At 44.7% G+C, this 23,100-nt stretch overlaps 1 protein-coding gene across 2 annotated transcripts; it reads right to left on the minus strand.

The window, feature by feature from the left end:
* Nucleotides 1–1,770: 1,770 nt before the first annotated feature.
* siah2l (seven in absentia homolog 2 (Drosophila)-like) lies at nucleotides 1,771–21,488 on the minus strand. 2 transcript variants are annotated; one of them, XM_010893484.4, is made up of 2 exons: nucleotides 20,902–21,488; nucleotides 1,771–3,178 (listed from the first exon to the last, which is right to left on the minus strand). In XM_010893484.4, exons 1-2 carry the CDS (start codon nucleotides 21,307–21,309, stop codon nucleotides 2,627–2,629), a joined length of 960 nt encoding a protein of 319 aa, XP_010891786.1. In that variant the 5' UTR covers nucleotides 21,310–21,488; the 3' UTR covers nucleotides 1,771–2,626. The 2 variants fall into 2 exon arrangements, with proteins under 2 accessions (XP_010891786.1, XP_010891787.1); XM_010893485.3 differs by lacking the exon at nucleotides 20,902–21,488 and adding an exon at nucleotides 14,614–16,181.
* Nucleotides 21,489–23,100: the final 1,612 nt, after the last annotated feature.

A 23,100-nucleotide genomic window follows, 5' to 3' on the forward strand; every position in this document is an offset into this window, starting at 1 on the left:
GTTTTTTGACTTCTTGGTCTGATTCTAGGTTCAACAATAAGCTTCAATCAATAATCAGACAGAGCTAAATGTCAGAGGTTAACCTCTGCCTTGACCCAGATAAACAGATAGCAGGCTGGAATGGATAGGTGAGCAATAACATAGTGGAAATGTCACCCATATAGCAGTTACAGAAAAATCCCAGGACTGGGCTAGATGCAGGAGGTTAGAGGAATTGGATCTGTTTGAAGAAAATATTTCTATCCTGATATGTGCATTATGAATATATTGCATGCAAAATAAATAGGTAGAAGTCAAGACTGTGTAGCTACACCTCTCAGGCTGGTAAGCAATTGATAGGTAGATGAGAATGGCTGCATTCCTCCTTGCTGCTCTAACGTCCTGTGTGTGGCCACACACAGGAGAGAACAGAACACTCCAACAGAATAATGCAAGTATATGAAGAGTTATAGACATGCTTTTTATAGCCTACATATTATATGATGTTCATATGACCAGCAAAGCAGTTCTATGTATAACTGCCATTGTAGGCAAATTAGGTAGAATGCTTTGCAATGTTGACAGGTGTCAGGTAATGGTGATGTTGACCAAGCTGGTTTTATTTTGCTATGTGGAAAGTTCAGTATAATAAGACTTGTGATTTTGTGGACTGTGTCTCTGCCTTAGTTTATTGATTAGGTCTCCTATTGCCCCATAAAAAATGAATTGCAACACAGATGACTGCAGTTCTCATTGACACATGAAAATGGACCCTGTTACTTGATGCCGTATTAAAGGCTCAAAGCCCATTTTAAAAATAGATGACCACGGTTTGTTTTTCGCTGATATGAACAACGAGCCCCAGAGAATGCAGAGGTCTTGCCCATGTTGGCAGAAATGCAGTCCGTTAGTAAGGGACACGGACCGCTACAGTAAAACAGGTTATCAGGTAGAAAATAACTTCTAAACCTCTGTACAATAGTCGTAACAGAGTAAATACAGCTCAGATTATTATCAGAACACCATCTCCTTTAGAAAATATAGTCCTCCAACATATACATATTTCTAATACAAAACAAGACAGTAGTGGAGCAAAGTTGATGGGCAGAGGGACTTCATGGATATTGTGCCATTGGCAGGACAGAGGAGAGTCAAAACTACCTGCATATTAGGGAAGATCAACAGCAGATTAACTGAAGAGATACCTGGTTCTGCAGAACAAATGGTTTCAAGAAACATGTACAGGAATGAGTAAGATGTTTTATTTACAAAAAATGTGCCACCTGTTAGTCTCTGTTGTTGAGGAGTGGATGCAGAAAAAAAGAAAAATTCCCCCCTAAACTATCATGAACCTTTTCAAACTAGTGCTTCAGAAATCTACTGAAAATAACTTAATCTTTCGGCAAACATTCAAGTATTCACACATTCTCACGCAAATACGGTCGCACATTTGGACTGGTTTCAAAACAGACACGCTACTTTAAATATGATGGGACAGCTTTTGTCCATGAAATGTGATGGCAAATGACCTTAACATGGCCAGGGACTTAATGCTTAACAAATCAAGTAGCCTTCACAAAGTCAGGCTTCAAGCAGCAGAGCTTGTTACTGCAGAAGTAATGTATTTTTGTTGTCTGAAAATGTATAGTTACATTTGTTGTTTGTATTTGTCATACAGAATCGTGTGAATATCTAGGCACTAAGGTTTCACTGAACAGTGTTCATGACAGTTCTGTTCCTTCGATGTAACCTTTATAATGCATTATGACAAGAGCCTACGACCAGAATATCTGATGTGTCTTTATTCTACAAGGTGGACAGACATGCAGTCTTCTGCTTACAATCACAATCTACCACCAATGTATCTCTCTCTCTCTCTCACACACACACACACACACACACACAGCCCAGTTACAGTGTAACAACCACCACCGTCACCATTTCAAACAATGGACATAAAATAAGCTTGTTTTAATAACAATGACACTTTTCTGAATAGTATGGAGTTGGTCAGTGCAAGTATTTAGCAAAGCATAAGCAACCCCGGCATAGCTCACACTAACCCAGACTGAGGCAGCGCATTGGTCACTCTCAGGCCCGACTCCGCTCACAAATGCGTCTCTGAGGCCCAATTGTTCCACTGACCAACTTTCAACATGTCAACTTTCTGTGAGGATTAGGAAGCTGCACCTATAGGGGTCATTTACAGTTGAAGTGGACATTTTTCTGAATGCCACAATGTTCCTGTAGTTCGACTCACCGCCATTTCCCGCCCTGGCAGTGCACGTCTTGCCTGCTACTGGCTAGCTGGGCAGAAGAGGTGGTGGGCGTGAGTGGAGTTGTTGACCAGGGTTGGGGTGTAGGCAACCTCACTTGGAGACCTCATTCAGGCTACTGTACATTGTTTCCAGTACACACAATGACAGGACAGGCAAACCCCCAACCACTGAAACATCTACAGGCCAGTCTCCATTCAAGCCTTATGGGGAGCCAACATGCATCGAAACACACATTCTCTCCATCTCACACCTGTCCTCTCACACACTGTAAAGCAGTGAGTCACAGTGTGGAAGATCAAGAGAAGCCTACAGCCCACTCCCTGGCCTGTATGTGTAGCATGTGCTTGGGAGACTCTCATCTGATCCACTCAGCACATCGAGATGGTGACATTTATCCCCAGGTTGCCGTTGTCTGCGAACAGGTGAGCGATGGACGTGTCGAACACCAGACAGTCGCTGTTCATTATGGCGGCCGCCACACCGTCATGGATGGAGCGGGGCGTGGCTTCCCAGGTAAGGCGCCGCCGGTTCCCATTGAGCTCCAGGCGGTAGGCAAAGTTCTCAGCCTGCTTCCGGGTGCCAATGAGCAGTACCACAGCGAAGAACTGTTGGTGGCCCTCATATTTCTCCTGCTTCTCCAGGACCAGCATGAAGTGGTGGCCAAAGCAGGACTGCATCATGACCCAGTCAACTGCCCCCGGCAGGTTTATGTCCGTGGCCAGGAAGACGATGTCCTCTCCCTGCAGGGTGGTGATAGACTTGTGGGCATGCATCAGGTGGGGCATGACGGCCTCCAGGGAGCCCTGCCACTTACAGGAGGCCCCCGGGCAGGGGCAGGTGTAGGGACGGAACTCGCACACCTCCTCGTGTTCAGGCTTCTCGCTATGATGCAGGGACAGAAGACAGCCGGCTGATGCGTACTGGAGAAAGGAGGGAGGCAGGAGAGAAGCAGAATTAATGGCTGTTTTTACTATGTTGTTTTCATTAGGTATGTTGATTGAGAACCAGTTGTTAGAGTGGGGTTTCTGAACAAGGAGTTGAGACAGATTTGGAAAAAAAGTGGCACATAGATGGGAATAATGGGAGCAATATTGAAGCAGAGACATAACTAAAGAAGCCAAGTGAGAAGTCGGCTTAGAGAGAGGGAGGTGAGGCCAGGGAAAGTGGGAAATGGAGGAAGGGTATGTGAAGGGTATGTAGATCAGATAAGTGATTAGGGTAGGGAGTGAGGGTACAGAAGAAAAGTATTAAACACATTTTAAACTTGAAGACCCACAAAATGTTGTGTTACAAGTTAGAATTCACTGTGCAAAATCATTCATATAAAAAAAGGCTACGTTATTACGCTAAACATTTTGTTGTGTGTGTGTGACCTGTGCGCGTACGGTCGGTGTGTGTGACCTGTGCGCGTACGGTCGGTGTGTGTGACCTGTGCGCGTACGGTCGGTGTGTGTGACCTGTGCGCGTACGGTCGGTGTGTGACGTGTGTGTGTGGTTGATGTGTGTGACGTGTGAGTGTGGTCGGTGTGTGACGTGTGAGTGTGGTTGATGTGTGTGACGTGTGTGTATGGTCGGTGTGTGTGATGTGTGTGTATGGTCGGTGTGTGTGATGTGTGTGTATGGTCGGTGTGTGACGTGTGTGTGTGGTTGATGTGTGTGACGTGTGAGTGTGGTTGATGTGTGTGACGTGTGAGTGTGGTTGATGTGTGTGACGTGTGAGTGTGGTTGATGTGTGTGATGTGTGTGTATGGTCGGTGTGTGACGCGAGTCTGTGGAGTTAGTGTTTTCCACAAGCGGCTGCCTACAGTGGTGCAGGTATGTGCTTGTTGGAGGAAGAGAGGCTCAGGTCCATCAAAAATCCTTTAATGACATGGCTCCAGTAGAGGACTTTCTCTTTGATCATCCTACACAGGGAATACTAATGAAGGTCATTCAGGTGTTCTCTCCATCCTCCCCGTCTGCTGCTTAATCTAGCGGAACAGCGGTAGCACCTTATTAGACATGAACCCTCTGGCAACTCCTCAGCTTTCCAACACATCCACAGGCATGTTAGGGATGACGAATCCTCAAGCCCATGGTTAATGAAGTATGAAAACAATGCAATACCAGGCCATTAAACTACTAGTGGAAGTAGAGATTGACATAAATGTTGTATGCAGGTTTCTAGAAAGAGGACCTTGTTCAACCATGAACATCAAACGAGTAAAGATTGAGGACAGCCTACAGGATTTTGAGAGTATTGTTATGTGAATGGCTCCTCCATTCTGGGAGTTCTTGTGCAGAACAGTATTGAATGGTGGGTCCAATAAGAGGATTATCTAATGAATGGTGCATAAAGGGAAGATATGTCTGTTTGGCTTGGACAAGGCTGAGGGAGGTGCTGCGGAACTTGAACTGTTACATCATGAAGGACACAGTGCTCATCTGATGTCAGTCATGTGGAAAACCAGGGATAACATCACAATCTGCTCACAGTCAAAACGTTGCCTAGCCAGGGACAGTTGAGACAATGATTTTTTAAAACGTGCCTCCTGACTATCTAACAAAAGACAAATGTAAAATTATCAATGTCTACTTTTAACTGGAGCCACTGATACAGTGGGTCCCCAACATTGCTGCCAGGAATTCAAATAATGTGTGTGGCAAACCAACAATACCCAGGGCAGTGCGTACTGGCTCAGCACTGTCCAAGGTTGGTGGTGGACAGAACGGCTTTGACTCATCCAAATCTGCTGGAAGATGATGTCAAATTGGACTTCACAAAATTTTGGAAGGCAGAAGATAAAGATAAACAAAAACATATACAGATTCAAAATCATATTTAATTGTGGAGGAACTATGGTTTGAGCTGCGTTAGAAATCCTTGGGGGAGTTCAGGAGAACATCGAGGAAGGGAATTAAGCAATAATTGTCTATAATCTTCTGTGTAAAAAAACATCCTTATTTATGTTATTTTCCCTCCAGTTTTATTTATTGCCTAAGTCAAGTAACAGAAGAGCTCAAAGTATAACATAATACCCTTAACAGGAAAAATGACACATTTTCCTAAGGATAACAGCTCCTGATCTTATTCTAAATTGTCTAATTTCTTACAGTGGAGAACACATTAGAATGGATCTTATATTGTTCCTCCAAACAGAATCTTTCCAGATCTTTGAGGTCTTTTAGTCCAAGCTTATAGACTGCCCTCATCAATTCAACCACAGCTATTCAATGGGAGTCAAGTCCAAAGAGACTGAAACAGCCACTGCAAAATGTAGATTATGTGGTCAACTAACAATTTATTTTGTGGCTTTTGATTGTTTTTGTTGAATGTCTTGCTGGAAGATCCACTTGTGGCCAAGTTTCAGCCCCCTGCTATAGGCAACCATGGTTTAGGCTAAAATGTCCTGGTAATTTGAATAGGCTAATTCATTATTTTGTCTGTACTTAACAAGAGCCTTGTGACTAGAGGAAGCAAAAAATGTTTTACTTAATTATTGTCTAAGTAACACATTTAGGTTCTTAGCCTTTATTTTTTTTGTCATTGCATTATTTAAAAAGGTCAACATTATCTGTAAGTTTCCCCATGGAGATCATTTAAAAAAATATATATAAAAAATATATATACAGTAAAACAGGAAGCCATGCAAAGCCAAAATTAAACTTTAAAGGTGTGCTTAAAAAATCATGCAGATTTTGTTTTTAAATCTTAATTACGAGTCCTTATAAAGGTGGCAATAATATTAACAACTATTTTTCAGAAAATAAATTACTTGTTAAAAAATAATGGTTTCTTTGAGCAATTGAATTGTAATAAAACACTATATAGTTCAGTGGATCCCAAATCCGGTGCTCGAATACCCCCAACAGCACACATTGTTGTTGTAGTCCTGGACAAGCACAGCCAATTCAACTCAATGAGAGTCTGATAATTAGTTGCCAAGTTGAATCAGCTGTGCTTGGCTGGGGCTACAATGAAAATGTGTACTGTTGGGGGTAATTGAGGACCGTAGTTGGGAAACACTGATATAGCAGTTTTCCCATTTATTTTACATGAAATATATCTCCTTCCCTTTGTTGTTGCATCATACAGAGACCTGACGCTCCAATATAGACTGTTCGATCCCATTATCAGTGGATGGACAACATGTAGCTGGGTGTATGGAGTACTTCATGGTCCTGTAGGACTTCTTCAGGCACTGCTTTAGATAGGGGTCCTGGGTGGTTGGGGGCTTGCCATCTGAGATGTACTGGTCTGACTTAAACTACCCGTTTCCAGGTGTTCAGAGACGTTGGTGAGAAGGGGGGAGGATGGGGAATAATACTGTGAGAGGTGCTTCTGTTTCTGCTCCATTGAACTACCCAATGGGGCACTGTGAAATATTAATCTCTGTAGCAGGCTACAGGCTTCCCACTGAGATCAATGACTATTTTAGGGAACCACTGGCCGACTGGCTGAGTAAAGGCATGACAGTCCAAATGAGCTATGAGAAGGACAACACGCATACAATAGTAAGTCGGATAATGGGTTAGACGTACACTCATGGGTTAAGAACCAATTCCACTGTTTGTGTCCGAAACATAATTCACATTTTAAATGCGTCTGAGAGTTCAGATGCATAGTCAGACTCCCTGGAATCAGTCCATTTCCCTGGGGGCAGCTGATCCTCTTATCCACCTTTATTAATAAGTGACTGACAGGATTTGGGTCCGTAATGCTGTTGGCAGGCAGTTGATGATAAAGCACAACACCCTCTCCTGGACGAGGTGTGTGTTGGGAGGGGGGGGGGGTAAATGAAGTCCCTTTGGCAGTATGCCCCATGTTTCCAATTCATTTAATTGAAAACGCTTGTCCGTCAAAAATGGTCAGCGGCATCACCAATTACCAACCTAAACAGCAGTGATCACACCTCATTTAGTGCTGCATGTTCTTTTCAGGGCTTCATTTGGATTGTTCTGTTCACCAGTGAATGCAAACATATACAGGCTGGGCACCGCACAATGATATGTGTTTATGTATAAATGTGTCGCAAAAGCAATACCCTAGCTTCTCTCAGTGGTCCACCACAGAGCCCCAGGGGAAAACTCCACTGCAAGGAGCCTCAAGGGAGCAGTACCAACAGCACAATGCAGGTCAACAACACTTCTCTACACCATTACATAGTACACACACACACATGCACACGCGATTACAAAATCTATTTAGCTCTCTAAACCAGGGAATGAAAAACCAACTGGTTCGTTGGCTAATCCCCTGACACTCACAAAAGCCAACAAATTCACCCAGTGGCAATAAATGCTTGTTTCTTCCTCCCCTCTCTCTCATTTGCTCTTATTTTAATTAACACATTTAATCTAGCCTGGGCCTGGGCACTAGAGGCCTACTGACATTCTAACTAAAGCATTGTCTTTCTTGTACTTGTCACCTTGGGATGGAGCTGCATGTAGCTGGGGTACACGGCTGAGGCTGGGAGATAGGGGTAGAGATGGAGCTGGGAGTGAGGAGGAGGTGGGTTAGGGGAGATGAGGATGGAGGTGAGGCTGTATAGCTTCCTGCAATTTGCCATAGCTTATGTTGCCCTGTTAGTAGGGCAGGGCAGTATATAGTCAAAATATCATAATATCACTTTTGAATGCTAAACGTTCTAAATATTCTTGAGTAGTGCATACCTCCTGGGTTTCAACTATATTCTAAGTACAATACATTTTAAGTTTCATCAACAAAGAGATCCATTATTGTCTCTTCAATAGAGGCATTAAAGAGTTTCACATTATCTCCTGAGTCCTGAGGCACACTGCAAATGACTACAGAGAGTACAGGAATGGGGATCACTTGCAACTTCTACTCAAACCAAATGAATCTTGAGTAAGGCGCTTACATTTACTTGGCATTTTATCCAAAGCCACATCCAGTCAGTGCATACACTTTAAAATATTGTAGTTTGGAGGAACAATGACATAACTCAGCAGTAGTAAAACCGATTGTTTACATATTGATTTTAACATTTAGAAATGACAAAAGTGTTTGTAAGCAATCCCACTATTTCAGGGCACCAAAAGTATAGCGACAGATTGTTGTCAAAATTCAGCTCTTCAGTTTAGTATTTGGTAGTTTCATTTGCATGCAGGGACGTGGAATGTCACCTCGCTGGCGGGGAAGGAGCCTGAGATGGTGCGTGAGGTTGAGAGGTTCCGACTAGAGGTAGTCGGGATCACCTCTACGCACGGCTTGGGCTCTGGAACCACACTCCTTGAGAGAGGATGGACTCTTCACCACTCTGGAGTTGCCCATGGTGAGAGGCGGCGGGCTGGTGTGGGTTTGCTTATAGCTCCCCAGCTCTGCCGCCATGTGTTGGAGTTTACCCCGGTGAACGAGAGGGTCGTTTCCCTGCGCCTACGGGTCGGGGATAGGTCTCTCACTGTTGTTTGTGCCTACGGGCCGAACGGCAGTGCAGAGTACCCGACCTTCTTGGAGTCTCTGGGAGGGGTGCTGGAAAGTGCTCCGACTGGGGACTCTATCGTTCTACTGGGGGACTTCAACGCCCACGTGGGCAACGACAGTGATACCTGGAGGGGCGTGATTGGGAGGAACGGCCCCCCTGATCTGAACCCGAGCGGTGTTCAGTTATTGGACTTCTGTGCAAGTCACAGTTTGTCCATAACGAACACCATTTTCAAGCATAAGGGTGTCCATCAGTGCACGTGGCACCAGGACACCCTAGGCCGCAGGTCGATGATCGACTTTGTTGTCGTTTCATCTGACCTGCGGCCATATGTCTTGGACACTCGGGTGAAGAGAGGGGCGGAGCTGTCAACTGATCACCACCTGGTTGTGAGTTGGATCCGATGGCGGGGGAGGAAGCTGGACAGACTCGGCAGGCCCAAGCGTACTGTAAGGGTCTGCTGGGAACGTCTGGCCGAGTCTCCTGTCAGAGAGATCTTTAACTCCCACCTCCGGCAGAGCTTTGACTGGATCCCGAGGGAGGTTGGAGATATTGAGTCCGAGTGGACCATGTTCTCCACCGCCATTGTTGAAGCGGCCGCTCGGAGCTGTGGCCGTAAGGTCTCCGGTGCCTGTCGAGGCGGCAATCCCCGAACCCGGTGGTGGACACCGGAAGTAAGGGATGCCGTCAAGCTGAAGAAGGAGTCCTATCAGGCCTGGTTGGCTTGTGGGACTCCAGAGGCAGCTGACGGGTACCGACAGGCCAAGCGGACTGCAGCCCGGGTGGTTGTGGAGGCAAAAACTCGGGCCTGGGAGGAGTTCGGTGAGGCCATGGAGAAGGACTATCGGCTGGCCTCGAAGAGATTCTGGCAAACCATCCGGCGCCTCAGGAGAGGGAAACAGTGCCCTACCAACGCTGTTTACAGTAGAGGTGGGCAGCTGTTGACCTCAACTGGGGATGTCGTCGGGCGGTGGAAGGAGTACTTCGAGGATCTCCTCAATCCCGCCGTCACGTCTTCCATTGAGGAAGCAGAAGATGAAGGCTCAGAGGTGGACTCGTCCATCACCCGGGCTGAAGTCACCGAGGTGGTTAAGAAACTCCTCGGTGGCAAGGCACCGGGGGTGGATGAGATCCGCCCTGAGTACCTCAAGTCTCTGGATGTTGTGGGGCTGTCTTGGCTGACACGCCTGTGCAACATCGCGTGGCAGTCAGGGACAGTGCCTCTGGGATGGCAGACCGGGGTGGTGGTCCCTCTTTATAAGAAGGGGGACCGGAGGGTGTGTTCCAACTATAGGGGGATCACACTTCTCAGCCTCCCCGGGAAAGTCTATGCCAGGGTTCTGGAGAGGAGAATACGGCCGATAGTAGAACCTCGGATTCAGGAGGAACAGTGTGGTTTTCGTCCAGGCCGTGGAACACTGGACCAGCTCTATACCCTCTACAGGGTGATGGAGGGTTCATGGGAGTTTGCCCAACCAGTCCACATGTGTTTTGTGGATTTGGAGAAGGCATTCGACTGTGTCCCTCGCGGCATCCTGTGGAGAGTGCTTCGGGAATATGGGGTCCTGGGTCCTTTGCTAAGGGCTGTCAGGTCCCTGTACGACCGAAGCAGGAGCTTGGTCCGCATTGCCGGCAGTAAGTCAGACTTGTTCCCTGTGCATGTTGGACTCCGGCAGGGCTGCCCTTTGTCACCGGTTCTGTTCGTAATTTTTATGGACAGAATTTCTAGGCGCAGCCAGGGGCCGGAGGGTGTCAGGTTTGGGGACCACACGATTTCGTCTCTGCTCTTTGCGGATGATGTTGTCGTGTTGGCCCCTTCAAGCCAGGACCTTCAGCATGCACTTGGACGGTTTGCAGCCGAGTGTGAAGCGGTGGGGATGAAAATCAGTACCTCCAAATCCGAGGCCATGGTCCTCAGTCGGAAAAGGGTGGCTTGCCCACTTCAGGTTGGTGGAGAGTGCCTGCCTCAAGTGGAGGAGTTTAAGTATCTAGGGGTCCTGTTCACGAGTGAGGGAAGGATGGAACGGGAGATTGACAGACGGATCGGTGCAGCTTCTGCAGTAATGCGGTCGATGTATCGGTCTGTCGTGGTGAAGAAAGAGCTGAGCCGCAAGGCGAAGCTCTCGATTTACCGGTCAATCTACGTTCCTACTCTCACCTATGGTCATGAGCTTTGGGTCATGACCGAAAGGACAAGATCCCGGATACAGGCGGCCGAAATGAGCTTTCTCCGCAGGGTGGCTGGGCGATCCCTTAGAGATAGGGTGAGAAGCTCGGTCACCCGGGAGGAGCTCAGAGTAGAGCCGCTGCTCCTCCACATCGAGAGGGGTCAGCTGAGGTGGCTTGGGCATCTGTTTCGGATGCCTCCGGAACGCCTTCCTGGGAAGGTGTTCCGGTCCCGTCCCACCGGGAAGAGACCCCGGGGAAGACCTAGGACACGCTGGAGGGACTATGTCTCCCGGCTGGCCTGGGAACGCCTCGGTGTCCCCCCGGAAGAGCTGGAGGAAGTGTCTGGGGAGAGGGAAGTCTGGGCATCCCTGCTTAGACTGCTGCCCCCGCGACCCGGCCCCGGATAAGCGGAAGATGATGCAATGCATGCATTTGCATGCAATAACTGCCAGTCTGCAACCCACTGACCCTGCCATAATCTGGGGATATCCTCTAGTTATGAGGGTACAGCAACTATCTTCAATTGTTGTTCGTTTTCAGGTATTTCTGCCTTAAATCAGCAAATGAAAGGCATTTTCAATTGGATTTAAATCTGACTTGATTGAATAACTTTCTTTTTTTGGGATCCTTGTTTTGCTCTAATGATGCCATCCAAGACATTTGGAGGAATTTGCATGTACTTTAGCAAACCAAGTATTTCTGTACACTTCAGAAATCACTCTGCAGCTGCATTCAGCAGTTAAAATCAATGAGGTGAGCCAGTTCCAGAATCAGACTTACTTGCCCAAGCCATAACAATCCCTCAACCATATTTCATAAAAGAGGTGGTATACTATGAGTCCTCAATTAAATACCTTTGTGTCTCTCCATACCTCCCTCTTGTTCAAAATAAAATGTAAGAAATGTACAGATTTACACAAACTGGCCATCCTGTATTGACAGCTAACCAGTAGTTTGCAATTGCAACCGCCTCTGTAGTTCTGCTGGTGAACCCTTCTGCAGAAGGTAGTGGCTGACAGATCCATACCTACTTCCTGGAGAATATTCCTGAACTGTCAGATTTTTTATTTCTTTGTTCATCCATTCTTCGTTCCCCCTCGGCTTTCCAAGCCGTTTGTGACTGATGAACTCACCAGTGCTTTCCTTCTTTTTAATGATATTCCATTAAAATCTGGGTAAAATTCCACTTTAAGTTCCATCTTAACCTCTCCACATTAACTGGAAAGGTTGAACAGTGTAGGACAAAACTGCCAACAATGTGTTTCTCTTGTCAAGATGTGTTTCTCTCATTTAGGGGTTTCTTTAACACCTGCAATCTCAGGTTACATTAGAGTAAATAATCAATACAGATGCAACACCATGAACTGTGACCAGGTCCATGCATGCAACCCACAAGAAAATATAATTTTATGCCAACATTCTGCAGCAGCAGTCAAACCTTGCCAACCAACTACCTTCTTTCAGCTGAAGCCCAGCTTCTCCTAACAACTACCTCCTCCAAAGGACCCACCTAAAGTATACATATTACCTCACTGACTGTGCAAGAGTGGAACATTCAGGGATCTTCTAATAGTTAAAAGTAGTTCACTACACTGAATTATTGAACAGTTTTTCAAACACTTTTCAGCTAGTTCCTCACTGCTGTGAAGAGAGAAAGAGAGGCTAAACTTACAATGGCTGATTGACTATTCTACTATAAATAGGCTCACTGGCTGGGTTGGTACCAATCAACCATTATCAGTAGTTATTACGGATTATAGTCAGTAGTTATTACAGGTCAACCCCCCTTTTGTTTTTTCAGGTACTGTCTGAACAGTCGCTCAGATTATTTGGTTGTCAATGAGAATAGTCTACTTGGATGCATATACTAGGCTATATAGTCACTTCAGATTGGAACCAAGCAACAACTTTTATCGTGTAAAATAACATGCAACTCCATCTGCCTGTGTCTTAAGTGGCTACTCTTGACAAGGCCTCATGACTAGCTGAGAGACCTGCTCCAAAAACCACATGCTACAAGGTTTATTGGCTTGCAGACTAACCCTAGGAAACACTTCACAGGTTAGCCCATTAGAGACCATTTGCAATTTAAAAACAAATAGGCTTCTTGTCCAACATTCAGGGTCGATTCAAACCTAACACCATTTGCAAACTCTTCTCCTTTCTAGTTTGTCAATAAAGCAAAAAAAACAACAGACTGAAGAAAATAATACTGTTCTAGCGACGGTGGTGCTGAGTCTGATGACATCTTCGCCACCCAGGACAAAAACCTGCAGCTACCAGCCATCCTGCTCTCTCGCCTCCCTCTCTCTAATCTCCATGCAATATCGTGATAGACAAAATAAAAGACGGCCAGAAAGAACAAGGGCAAAAGACGGCCAGAAAGAACAAGGGCAAAAGACGGCCAGAAAGAACAAGGGCAAGAGACGGCCAGAAAGAACAAGGGCAAGAGACGGCCAGAAAGAACAAGGGCAAGAGACGGCCAGAAAGAACAAGGGCAAGAGACGGCCAGAAAGAACAAGGGCAAGAGACGGCCAGAAAGAACAAGGGCAAGAGACAGCCAGAAAGAACAAGGGCAAGAGACAGCCAGAAAGAACAAGGGCAAGAGACAGCCAGAAAGAACAAGGGCAAGAGACGGCCAGAAAGAACAAGGGCAAGAGACAGCCAGAAAGAACAAGGGCAAGAGACAGCCAGAAAGAACAAGGGCAAGAGACAGCCAGAAAGAACAAGGGCAAGAGACAGCCAGAAAGAACAAGGGCAAGAGACAGCCAGAAAGAACAAGGGCAAGAGACAGCCAGAAAGAACAAGGGCAAGAGACAGCCAGAAAGAACAGGGCAAGAGACAGCCAGAAAGAACAGGGCAAGAGAGAGGAGAAAAGTAAACAAGAGGGGAGGAGCGAGAGGTCAGTGAAATGAGAGGAAAGAGGGCAAGATAGGAGATAGACACATTAAAATAGGATGCAGTGGGATACAGAGAAAAAACTAAATGTAATGAAAAAGAGGAAGGAGTCCCAATGTCAAAGATAAATGTAGTTCCAGTAAGAAGCAGTGACCTCATGGTTGTCTCTCTGCCTGAGAACCTTGATGAAGTCATATTTTATACACTGCTCATGGGTCCCGAAAAAACATCCAGCTGCCGGACTATTAGGTTACCCTCTCAGCCAGGGAATGGGTCACAGACGGCACTCTGCATCCTCTCAATCACCCACCCCCCAAACGTTCATTCCCGACACATCCAATTCACCCTCATTCTCCTCTCCAGTCTACCCACACTGGGATCAATAGCAATCTAGCTAAAAGTTGGGGATGTGACTGGCCAGCAAAGATAGTGTCGTTATTGGGTTAGAGGCATCAAATGTCTCAGCTAAAACACCACTCACCTCCCATTCCATCTTCTATCTATTTTTCTCTCTATTTGTCTCTCACTCCCTGGTTTCAAAATTAGAGCTATAGCAACATTCTTTTGATGACATGAGAACAAAATGTTTCAATTCCTTTCTGCTTCATCTGCCTCTAAAAATTCTAAATTATACAGAACAAAGGCAAGGATTTCATGCTGGTGTTAAGGAAAAAGTGTCAGGGGCAAACTCCCAATAAAATTGAATCACACAAAACACCCAAGAATACAGAACACTGGGTCAGACACCTGGAACTCCAGGTTTAGGCTCCTCAGTCTTTGCCATTTAGTAGATCTACAGGTTGTGTAAAAATACTAGGTTTAAAAATGGTCTGAAATGTTGCTGAGGAGATGAAGGCACTCACCTTGCTCCCCTGTTGTGGGTCGGCGCGGCAGATGGGTCGAGTCGTGCCCCCTACCCCACCACTGACCTCTGACGTCGGTCCGGCCCCTGCTGTGACCCCCGAATGGCGGTGCCACCCCAGAAGGCATCGCCACTGAGCCAGTTCCCTCAGGAGAGGTAGGCAGGACGCCGGGCAAAGCATGGCGTGGGAGTGAGTGGGCACACACACGCGTCTAACACAATGTCCGACACACTCTACCCCTCAACCAATTTCACGCACCAGTGATTCTTTACTATACCCCAGGAGACCTATCAATGGTCGCACTTGTGCTTTACAATCTAAACGCCTGTGTATCAAAGTCCCGCTAAAATTACTCAAGTAGCTTTGAGGCTGTATCCCTGCACACTTTAAGGATAGAACACCTCTCCTCTCTACCATAAGCCAGGTATGAATGACTGCTGGCCACACAGAGCAATACGTCTGTCAGTGCCCTGAAACGCAAAGGCAGCCAGAGGCAAAGAGAGAGCTGCCCACCCAACACACACCCAGCTTTAATGGTTCCTGTAATGACTGACAGCACACAAGTGATAAAATAAAGTCCCTAACATCTGGTTCATAGTGGCGCTGGTATACACTGAGTATCTGTCCACGTAACAGACTGATCGGGGTGTTCGTCCAAAGTCACATTACCTCTAGGACTGATACTGCCACCAGCTAACTACGCGCATGGTGTTTCTGAAACACAGGACAAACTGAATCTCTTCCAAAAAGGCAGCCTAAGCAAATGCCTTGAGGTTCTCGGAGTCTCTGGAGGAATTCAGTCGGTTCTCTTTCCTTACCATAAACACTGCTTGAAACACAGCGCCGCTCACTACCTCACAATAAGTCAGCTACCAAGAGAGAAAACATTCAGTAACAGCCTTTTCGTCTCAGCTAGAGCTACACACCAGCAATAAGCCTCCTTACAGGACAAGAATAACAGAGCAACACAGAGGATAACAGCTGTCTCTCCTCTTCGTGCTCTCCCTCCTTTCCTGGCGTTCGACTGCAGCAGTCAATTGCTAACATGTAATCTACCCTTACGCTTTCTTCTCTTCGACGGCTTACTGAGCTTAAAACACAATAAAGAGTAGAACAATGGATGTCAACAAACACTCAGACACTTACACCAAAAGCTCCTACCGAATCAGCTGTAGCTGGACAGAGGAATGCCTACATAACAAATGCCACAACGCGGACGCCCTCTCTCTCCCTCTCCCGCTCTCTCTCGCTCTCTCTGCCGCTCTCCCTCTCTCCTCCTTTCCACACAGCCCTGTGCGCTGACAGACAAGGCAGAGCAGCCACCACACAAAAACATTCCCCCACCAAATGACTGCAGCACACACACACAAGAATGCAGTGGCAGCAATACAGAGCCTGTCTCTGTGTGTGTGTGTAAGATGGGGGGGTTGTTTCATAGCCAAGTAAAACAACCCTCCTACCTCATGTTTCTATTCCCCCTACACACAGACTGTTGGGACTCCAGGCAAGACTCACTATTCTCTGGCCCTTTCATGTCTCTCTCCTCTTTTCATCCCTTTCAACCAGGCAGAGTTTCTGTGTGTGTGTGTGTGTGTGTGTGTGTGTGTGTGTGTGTGTGTGTGTGTGTGTGCGGGTGTGTGTAATGAGATGCTTAGTTTTGTCAAAGGTGCTGGGAGCAAATTTCATTGACTCGTGCAGGTATCTGATTGGATAGAAGCATGTTTTTGCCAATTCACTTCCAATCTTCCTTTTATTATCTTTAGGTTTCTTTTTGTTCACTTATTTCCTGCAACGCCCCCCATCTAAGGCCAGCCTCTAATGGCTTCTGCAGTCGGTACATGAATGGGTCTTTGAAGGCTATGAGACTCCTTAATGTAAAAACAGACTCAGAAGCAAGAGGGATTTTCACACCAGAGGGGTTTCTGCAATGCATTTAGGACACACCTCCCCCAATTGCACAAACAAGCAGTCCTGGTAGGCACCTCACACATGCATAGTGTAAAAACACACAAGGCATTGAGTGCATAAATTCACAAATCGAAACCACCAAACACTTCTAGATAAACTGTATAGCAAGCTGCCAACGTCCCTGCAGTGCTCTGACTATTTATAGCAGCAGCTGTGAGTGACCGTTATATCAGAAGAGGTTACAATTAAAGAGAAAGCCATGTGTGATAAGAGACATACAGCAGTGTAGGAAAAAGAAAGAAAGAGAGATGCAATAAGAGAATGAGAGAACGAATGAGAGAGAGAACAAGTATTTTCATTATTCTTAACCAATAGGCAATTAAATTAAGTGATGACTGATGAAGATGTCTAATGTAGTCACCATCAGTGACCATCGCTCTGGCCTGGCTGAGATTTATAACTCCTCAAACACAGGGGTTAGGAGAGCAGCAGAGGAAAACCAGCAAAAAGAGAGTAAGAGGAGCCAACGGGAGGAGCTGCAGAGACAGGGAGGAGGAAAAATAATATGGAGGATGAGTAGAGGACACATTGACAACCTACCTGGTCATGGTGATTCAGCAGTGTAATAGAGAAGGACAGAGGGGAGCTAGCTAGGAGCTTATAGAGCAGGGTCATGCGGTCTTATTTTCAGGATGACATTCACTGATATACAAGCCCCAGCTGCTATACAGCATGATGACTGGATTAAGTGAAAGAAATCCCATACAAAGATATGATCACACAGAGTAACAACACACAAAACATTACAATTACCAGGATGAGATGGGACTTTAAGACATAATAGACAGTATACTACATATTACTTTACTGGAGCAATGAGCCTACACACACAGACAGACAGACGGTATTGTAAGGCTCAAGCTGTCAATGCAGGTATACTCAGGTATAACCCCAAGAATTCAACACAGAAGCACACCTGTCAATCAGATGGTTGACAGGTTGACAGACACACAGACACCCAAGCATTTCATTGCCATGACTTGTTAGACCTTGGTTCCAACAAGATAAAGATCCAAAGCATTCAAGCATTTACTAAAGAATGGCTCAGCGGAAAAGAAGACTTGTGTTTTGGATTGGTCAAGACAAAGCCCTGACTTGTAGATGTCGGCTCCGCCTTGGACATTTCGGAGTGGCAGAGAACCAGCTGTGGAGTCCTGTACTGTGGCGATGCTATCCGAATGTGCTGCTTTTGAATCTCGCGTCAGGCTTAGTCACATGACAAAACACTCACTAATGTCACGCAGGGACTAAATAATGCCCATCATTATTGGCATTATGGTAAGTATTTCATAAAAATGACCTAAAACATATATCTCACACATCATGCATTCAGCACTGCCATTATGGCAGGCCAAGTGAGTCACAATCATTAGCGCAAGACGCCGTAATGAACAAGACCATATTTGGGCAGAGGACACGTCACATTATGTTATGGAAACACGCGTTGGCAGGTGACACGTCAGGTAATGTTGTCTAAGCGCACATTTTGGCAGACGAGACATCAGGTGGCGTTATCAAAGCACACACGTTTGAATGGGCCATCGACATTGTAAAAATATACTAATTTCAATTAATCATTAATCATCTCAATCATTTCCCCACAAATATACTTGTACATTTGAATCACAGAAAGTGAATTACATTTTGAGCTACTTGGTCTACTGATCGTAGTAGATTGTTATTGTATTACATTGTAAAATATATCAATATGATTGTTCTACAAAACTCAAAAAGAATGAAATGATCCGATTTCCCATAATTATTTAATCCATAATCACTGGTTCTATTGGGTTGAAAGGATTATACCATGTGGAAACAAGGTCCAATATGAGCAAGCCACTTAATTCAGACTACCAATAACATAATAATGTTAGATGTACACTGCTGAAACAAGTATCAAACAAAAACATCAGATGGGGCGGTTCTTAACACTGAGACAATTATCATATATTTTGTGCTGTTAAATTACACTGATTAACAGTGTCAAAGTTGAGAAGAGGAAGTTGTTAAAAAGAAAGGTGGTCTTGTTCATTAAGGCGTCTTGCTCTAATGATTGTGACTCACTTGGCCCGCCATACATCAGCCGTTAAGGAATGCCTATTTTGATATAAATTACAGCTGCTATCCATAGATTACATACGTTACGTCACAATACTGTTCAGAACGTTCAGTTTTGGGGCTGATGTCCAACTGAGAATTCTACACAACACTTCCTCAATGAGAGCTAATGAAGACTTGGTCTTGCATTTCTAAGGCTTCAAAACACCATACCACCTCTAAAGAAGTCAAGTAATTAGTAGCTAAATATTTCAAAATATTATTTTATTTTATAAAATAGATTTTTAGCAGTATAACGTATAACTCTATAACTAGCTAGTTAAGATTGAGGGGAGTCCACATTTAAGCTAGCTATCCTTAGCATCCCTAACATTGTTCTAGTTAATGACAACATTGTCATCTTTCAAAGAAATAATAAGATAATGCCAATTGTTTTCTACAAATAATTGGCCTACCTTTGCAATGTTGTCGTATTTCCAAGCCCAAAATCATTTAATATACACGAAACGGTCATTTGCCCCTGTTTAGTCTTAACTAGCCCCTGTTCAACTTAGTCTTCAACTTGGCTGCGGTGTCCATAGAGACCAAGGGAACCGGGCCTTTGCTATACAGGCCACTAGACTCTGGAACAGCCCACAGAATGTCAAAGATGCTAAGTCAGTGCCTAGAAACTCATTTTTAAAAGACAGCTTTTATGAATATTTTATTATTGTGATTTTATATTTTGTTTATTCTTTACTTCCTTAATTAGATTTTTTTTTTTATAAATAAAACAAAATTATAAACCCAACACTTGTTTTTGTGCCCATTTATCATGAGCTGAACTCAAAGATCTAAGACTTTCATACCTCTATTTTTATGGGTTAAACATTGTTCTACTTACTACTGGTCGGCAGGCCTAGGAAGTACATGAGAGGGCAGGTCCCCATATAGCCATCTAATGCTAGTGTCTATAGGCCTGGGTGCTGCTTCAAAAAACACTTCTGAATAATAACAGCCAGTTGACTACATCCACATTAACATCACTGACCTCCCCCTTCATTACTTCATCCCCTTGCTTTCTTTCTTTCTTTGTCTTTTTCTCCCTGACACAGCCCGAAAAGGAGATGAAGCAGGAATCATATTTCACCGGATTGGAACACCACAGAGCAAACAACATGAATTGCTCTAATGCAATTAGAGAACCATTACAGAGCCAGAGAGGCTATCAGCCTGACAGAGTGAAGGCGCAAGTGCTGCTACTGTGTTTCACACAACAATGAAAAGACAGCTTGCCTAAGTGGGTCCAAGTGAGCCTTGATGCAGAAAATAAATCAAACCTATGCAGATGGCACTGGACGGCACACAACCTATACCTCAGTTTCTTTCCCGAACATGGGTGGCAGCACTGAGCTCATTCCATCAGAACACTGATTTTTGCAGCCAGTAAAATGTAGAAGAAGCAAGTTTTTTTTCCAGTGGACATCCATAATAGTACAAACTGTAAGAGGACTACCTGGGGAAAACATATGTAAAACAATTTTGTTCAGGGCGAGAGCCACATTCAATTCACTGACTGCTAACCAGAGTCAATAGAGATTATACACATGCATTTGTTTATTGTTTATGTTTTTGTGGAGCCTGTTTACTTTTTAATTTTGTTCTTGGTCTTCAGTGATCTTACTCCTCACCAGACCATGGATTTTTGAAAAGCGAGCATTCAAAGTCAATGATATGTTACACAACATGGTAGATAACATGCAACATGTTTAGTTTCAGAGAGTAAATCCAGGCTTCTTGTCCAAGGCCCTCCTCAGTGTTCTGCCCAATTCAATTCTGATCTCTGATAATTATATGACATCCAGCTAACAATGATCAAAACAGAGTAGTAGATCACAACTACCTATTGCAAGGACCAGTAAACTCAAACCCATGGTAAACACTGGGTTGGGTGAACTTGCTGCGACCTCTGTGTTATGACTTCCAACCCTTCTCAACTACGAATAGACCGTGTGTTTTTATGGGCAACAAATCTAGAACACTATTCTAGATAAGATATAACAGGGCATATGGGGCACTCTGGAGACATACAAACCTTGATTTTGTCTGCGTCATCAGCCGAACATGTTTTGATCTCTGAACGTGAGCACCAGGGACCCGCACACCCAACTTGTCAAGTTGAGTGCGAGACAGCATTTTAGCTAGTTAAAGAACAAGAAGTATAACATACTTTCTAGGAGGGGTATGGTATCTCCGTATTTTTCCGAAGTATATATGTCTTACCTTACAAGGAAACGGTAGAGTAGAGGCAACTTTTTCCATAGCCAAGTTCCTGATACTCGGAGTGAGAGGGCCGCGACAAGTCGGACAACAACTTAGCTTTTGACGACATTGGTTGCAAACTAGATGTCCGGCCTGGCATTGCAGAATTGGTGGCAGAACGTAGTCGAAACAAACTGGGCACTCGAACAAGGCTGTAAGTTCAGCAGATTGTCCAGGTAGGGCTGTAGAAGGCAAGGTAACAGCAGCAGCAGGCAGAGCAGAACCAGACCCTGCCACAGCTCCGACTCCAGCGGCTGCTGCAGCAGCGGCGGCAGAAGCAGCTCCTCCCGATCCTCCGTGCTTTCCTACGCCGGCTTTGCCAGCACCGAGTCCACCGACTCCGCCGCCCGCAGAAGACGGACGACTCATATCGATTTGTTCAGTTCTTTAGGATAAACCCAGCGCAGTTTGATGCCAAAAGCCCTGTTTAGGCACTCTTTGGGGTGGCATTCAGACTACGCTCAAAGAAATCTCCAAGCCCCCGGGGACAGAACATGGCGACTTGTGTTTGACAGAAATCAGGAAGCCCATTGGGGAGCAAGATTTGGACTGACAGCTTCTGCGCCAATTAGAAAGTAAGTCTGGGCGATCATGTAATGCGCACAGTTTTACACGCCGGAGTATAAGAAGCACCCTCCGCGAGGTCAATGATAAGCGGAACATCCGATTTTCAGGGGAACTAGAAACCGGCAGGCTGTGACGCGCTTTCCGCTCTCTCCATGATCTTAACCATCCCACTTACTGGTTTAAAGGGGCCATTTGTAAGATTTTTTTTTACTGTAATGCTAGCATAAATGACCAGACGACATCTGCTGAGAATGTTTTGAGTTAATGATTCAAATATTTTTTTCAGCAAAATGTTTCCAACTGCCTTGAAATATTCCCAATTGAAACCTTTTTTCTGGTCGGTCTGTCAGTTTGCATTGGCTCATACTCGGTTTTGAGACTCAGCGTTTTCCCCCACCCTAAAACAGCCCATTTTCAATGGGGTCTCTCCAGTCTCGTTGGGTAAATGAAGGGGAGGAGGAGACAAATTTTGTTTAAATTCTGTCCTGTAAATGTTAGAAAGCAGATTCTAAGAGATGTTCTTGTGGGTGCTTGGATACAGCTTGGATGGCAATATACTCCAAACCCATAGTATGCCTTTTTGCTATTATAAACCAAAGTTTATGTGATGTCATACCTGTAGTGTACAGTCTTATATACCACTCCTTTCAGACAATCAGTGTTCAGGATTTGAACCCTGAGAATTATTGGAACCCTAGGTAAATATTTTCTACACTCAAAAATATCATATGAATCTAACCTTTGAGTGAACATTTTCATCACAAAATAATTATTTTCTTTCACAAACATGCATTGCCACAATTTTTGGTTGTTAGTGCATTGTCCCTGTAGAAAGTGAATATATAGCAAGAACATAGGAAGTGATATGAAACTATTCCTATCTGAGTGATATGAAACTCTTCAGATCTTTGAAGCATTTTCATGTGCAATTAGGGGTATGCTTTGGATCTTTGTCCTGCTGGAAGATCCAGCCATGACCCAGTTTTAGCCTCTTGGCAGAGGCATACAGGTTTTGGCCTAAAATCTAATTTGCTATTTAATACAGTACCTTGCAAAAGTTTTCAAACCCTGGACAAATTATCGAAATATATTTAATTACAAAATGGTACATTGACATTTCAATCTGACATTTTATTTTAAAACAATGACACGCAATTAGTTATTGAATGTTAATTGGTTTCATGTTGGAAAGTATTTGAAAAAAAAAGGGAAAAAAGAAATATATTGCTTGCATGAATATTCTGTGATAGTGAAACTCCCAGTTCACACAATGAAAGTAATTACCCTGATGAAGATAGTTACCTTAGCAATGGTCTTCACATGTGAACCATTAACAATGCTGCCACCTTTTCTGGATTAAAACCCCCCACTGTTGAATGATCATTAGGTAACAAATCTGATGAGAAATTAAGTGCATTCTACTAAATGCGATGAAGTAATGCAAATGCATAGATTAAGAAAATGGTATGAAAAAGTATTGGGATATCCCAGTGTGCGCCGTTGGATCAATAATCAAGAAATGGAAGCTGCATCAACCCATCCAAGTAATGTCAAGAACAGGCTGTTCCTCAAAACGTAGTACTCAAACAAGAA

This window comes from Esox lucius, chromosome 7, assembly GCF_011004845.1.
Source record: "Esox lucius isolate fEsoLuc1 chromosome 7, fEsoLuc1.pri, whole genome shotgun sequence".
Classification (NCBI taxonomy): Eukaryota; Metazoa; Chordata; class Actinopteri; order Esociformes; family Esocidae; genus Esox; species Esox lucius.

Coding starts and splice junctions, on each gene's coding strand:
- siah2l (XM_010893484.4), bottom strand. CDS start 21,309: ATGAGTCGTCCGTCTTCTGCGGGCGGCGGAGTCGGTGGACTCGGTGCT. Junction 3,179..20,901: donor CTCTACCGTTTCCTTGTAAG/GTAAGACATATA, acceptor TCCTTTCTCCAG/TACGCATCAGCCGGCTGTCT.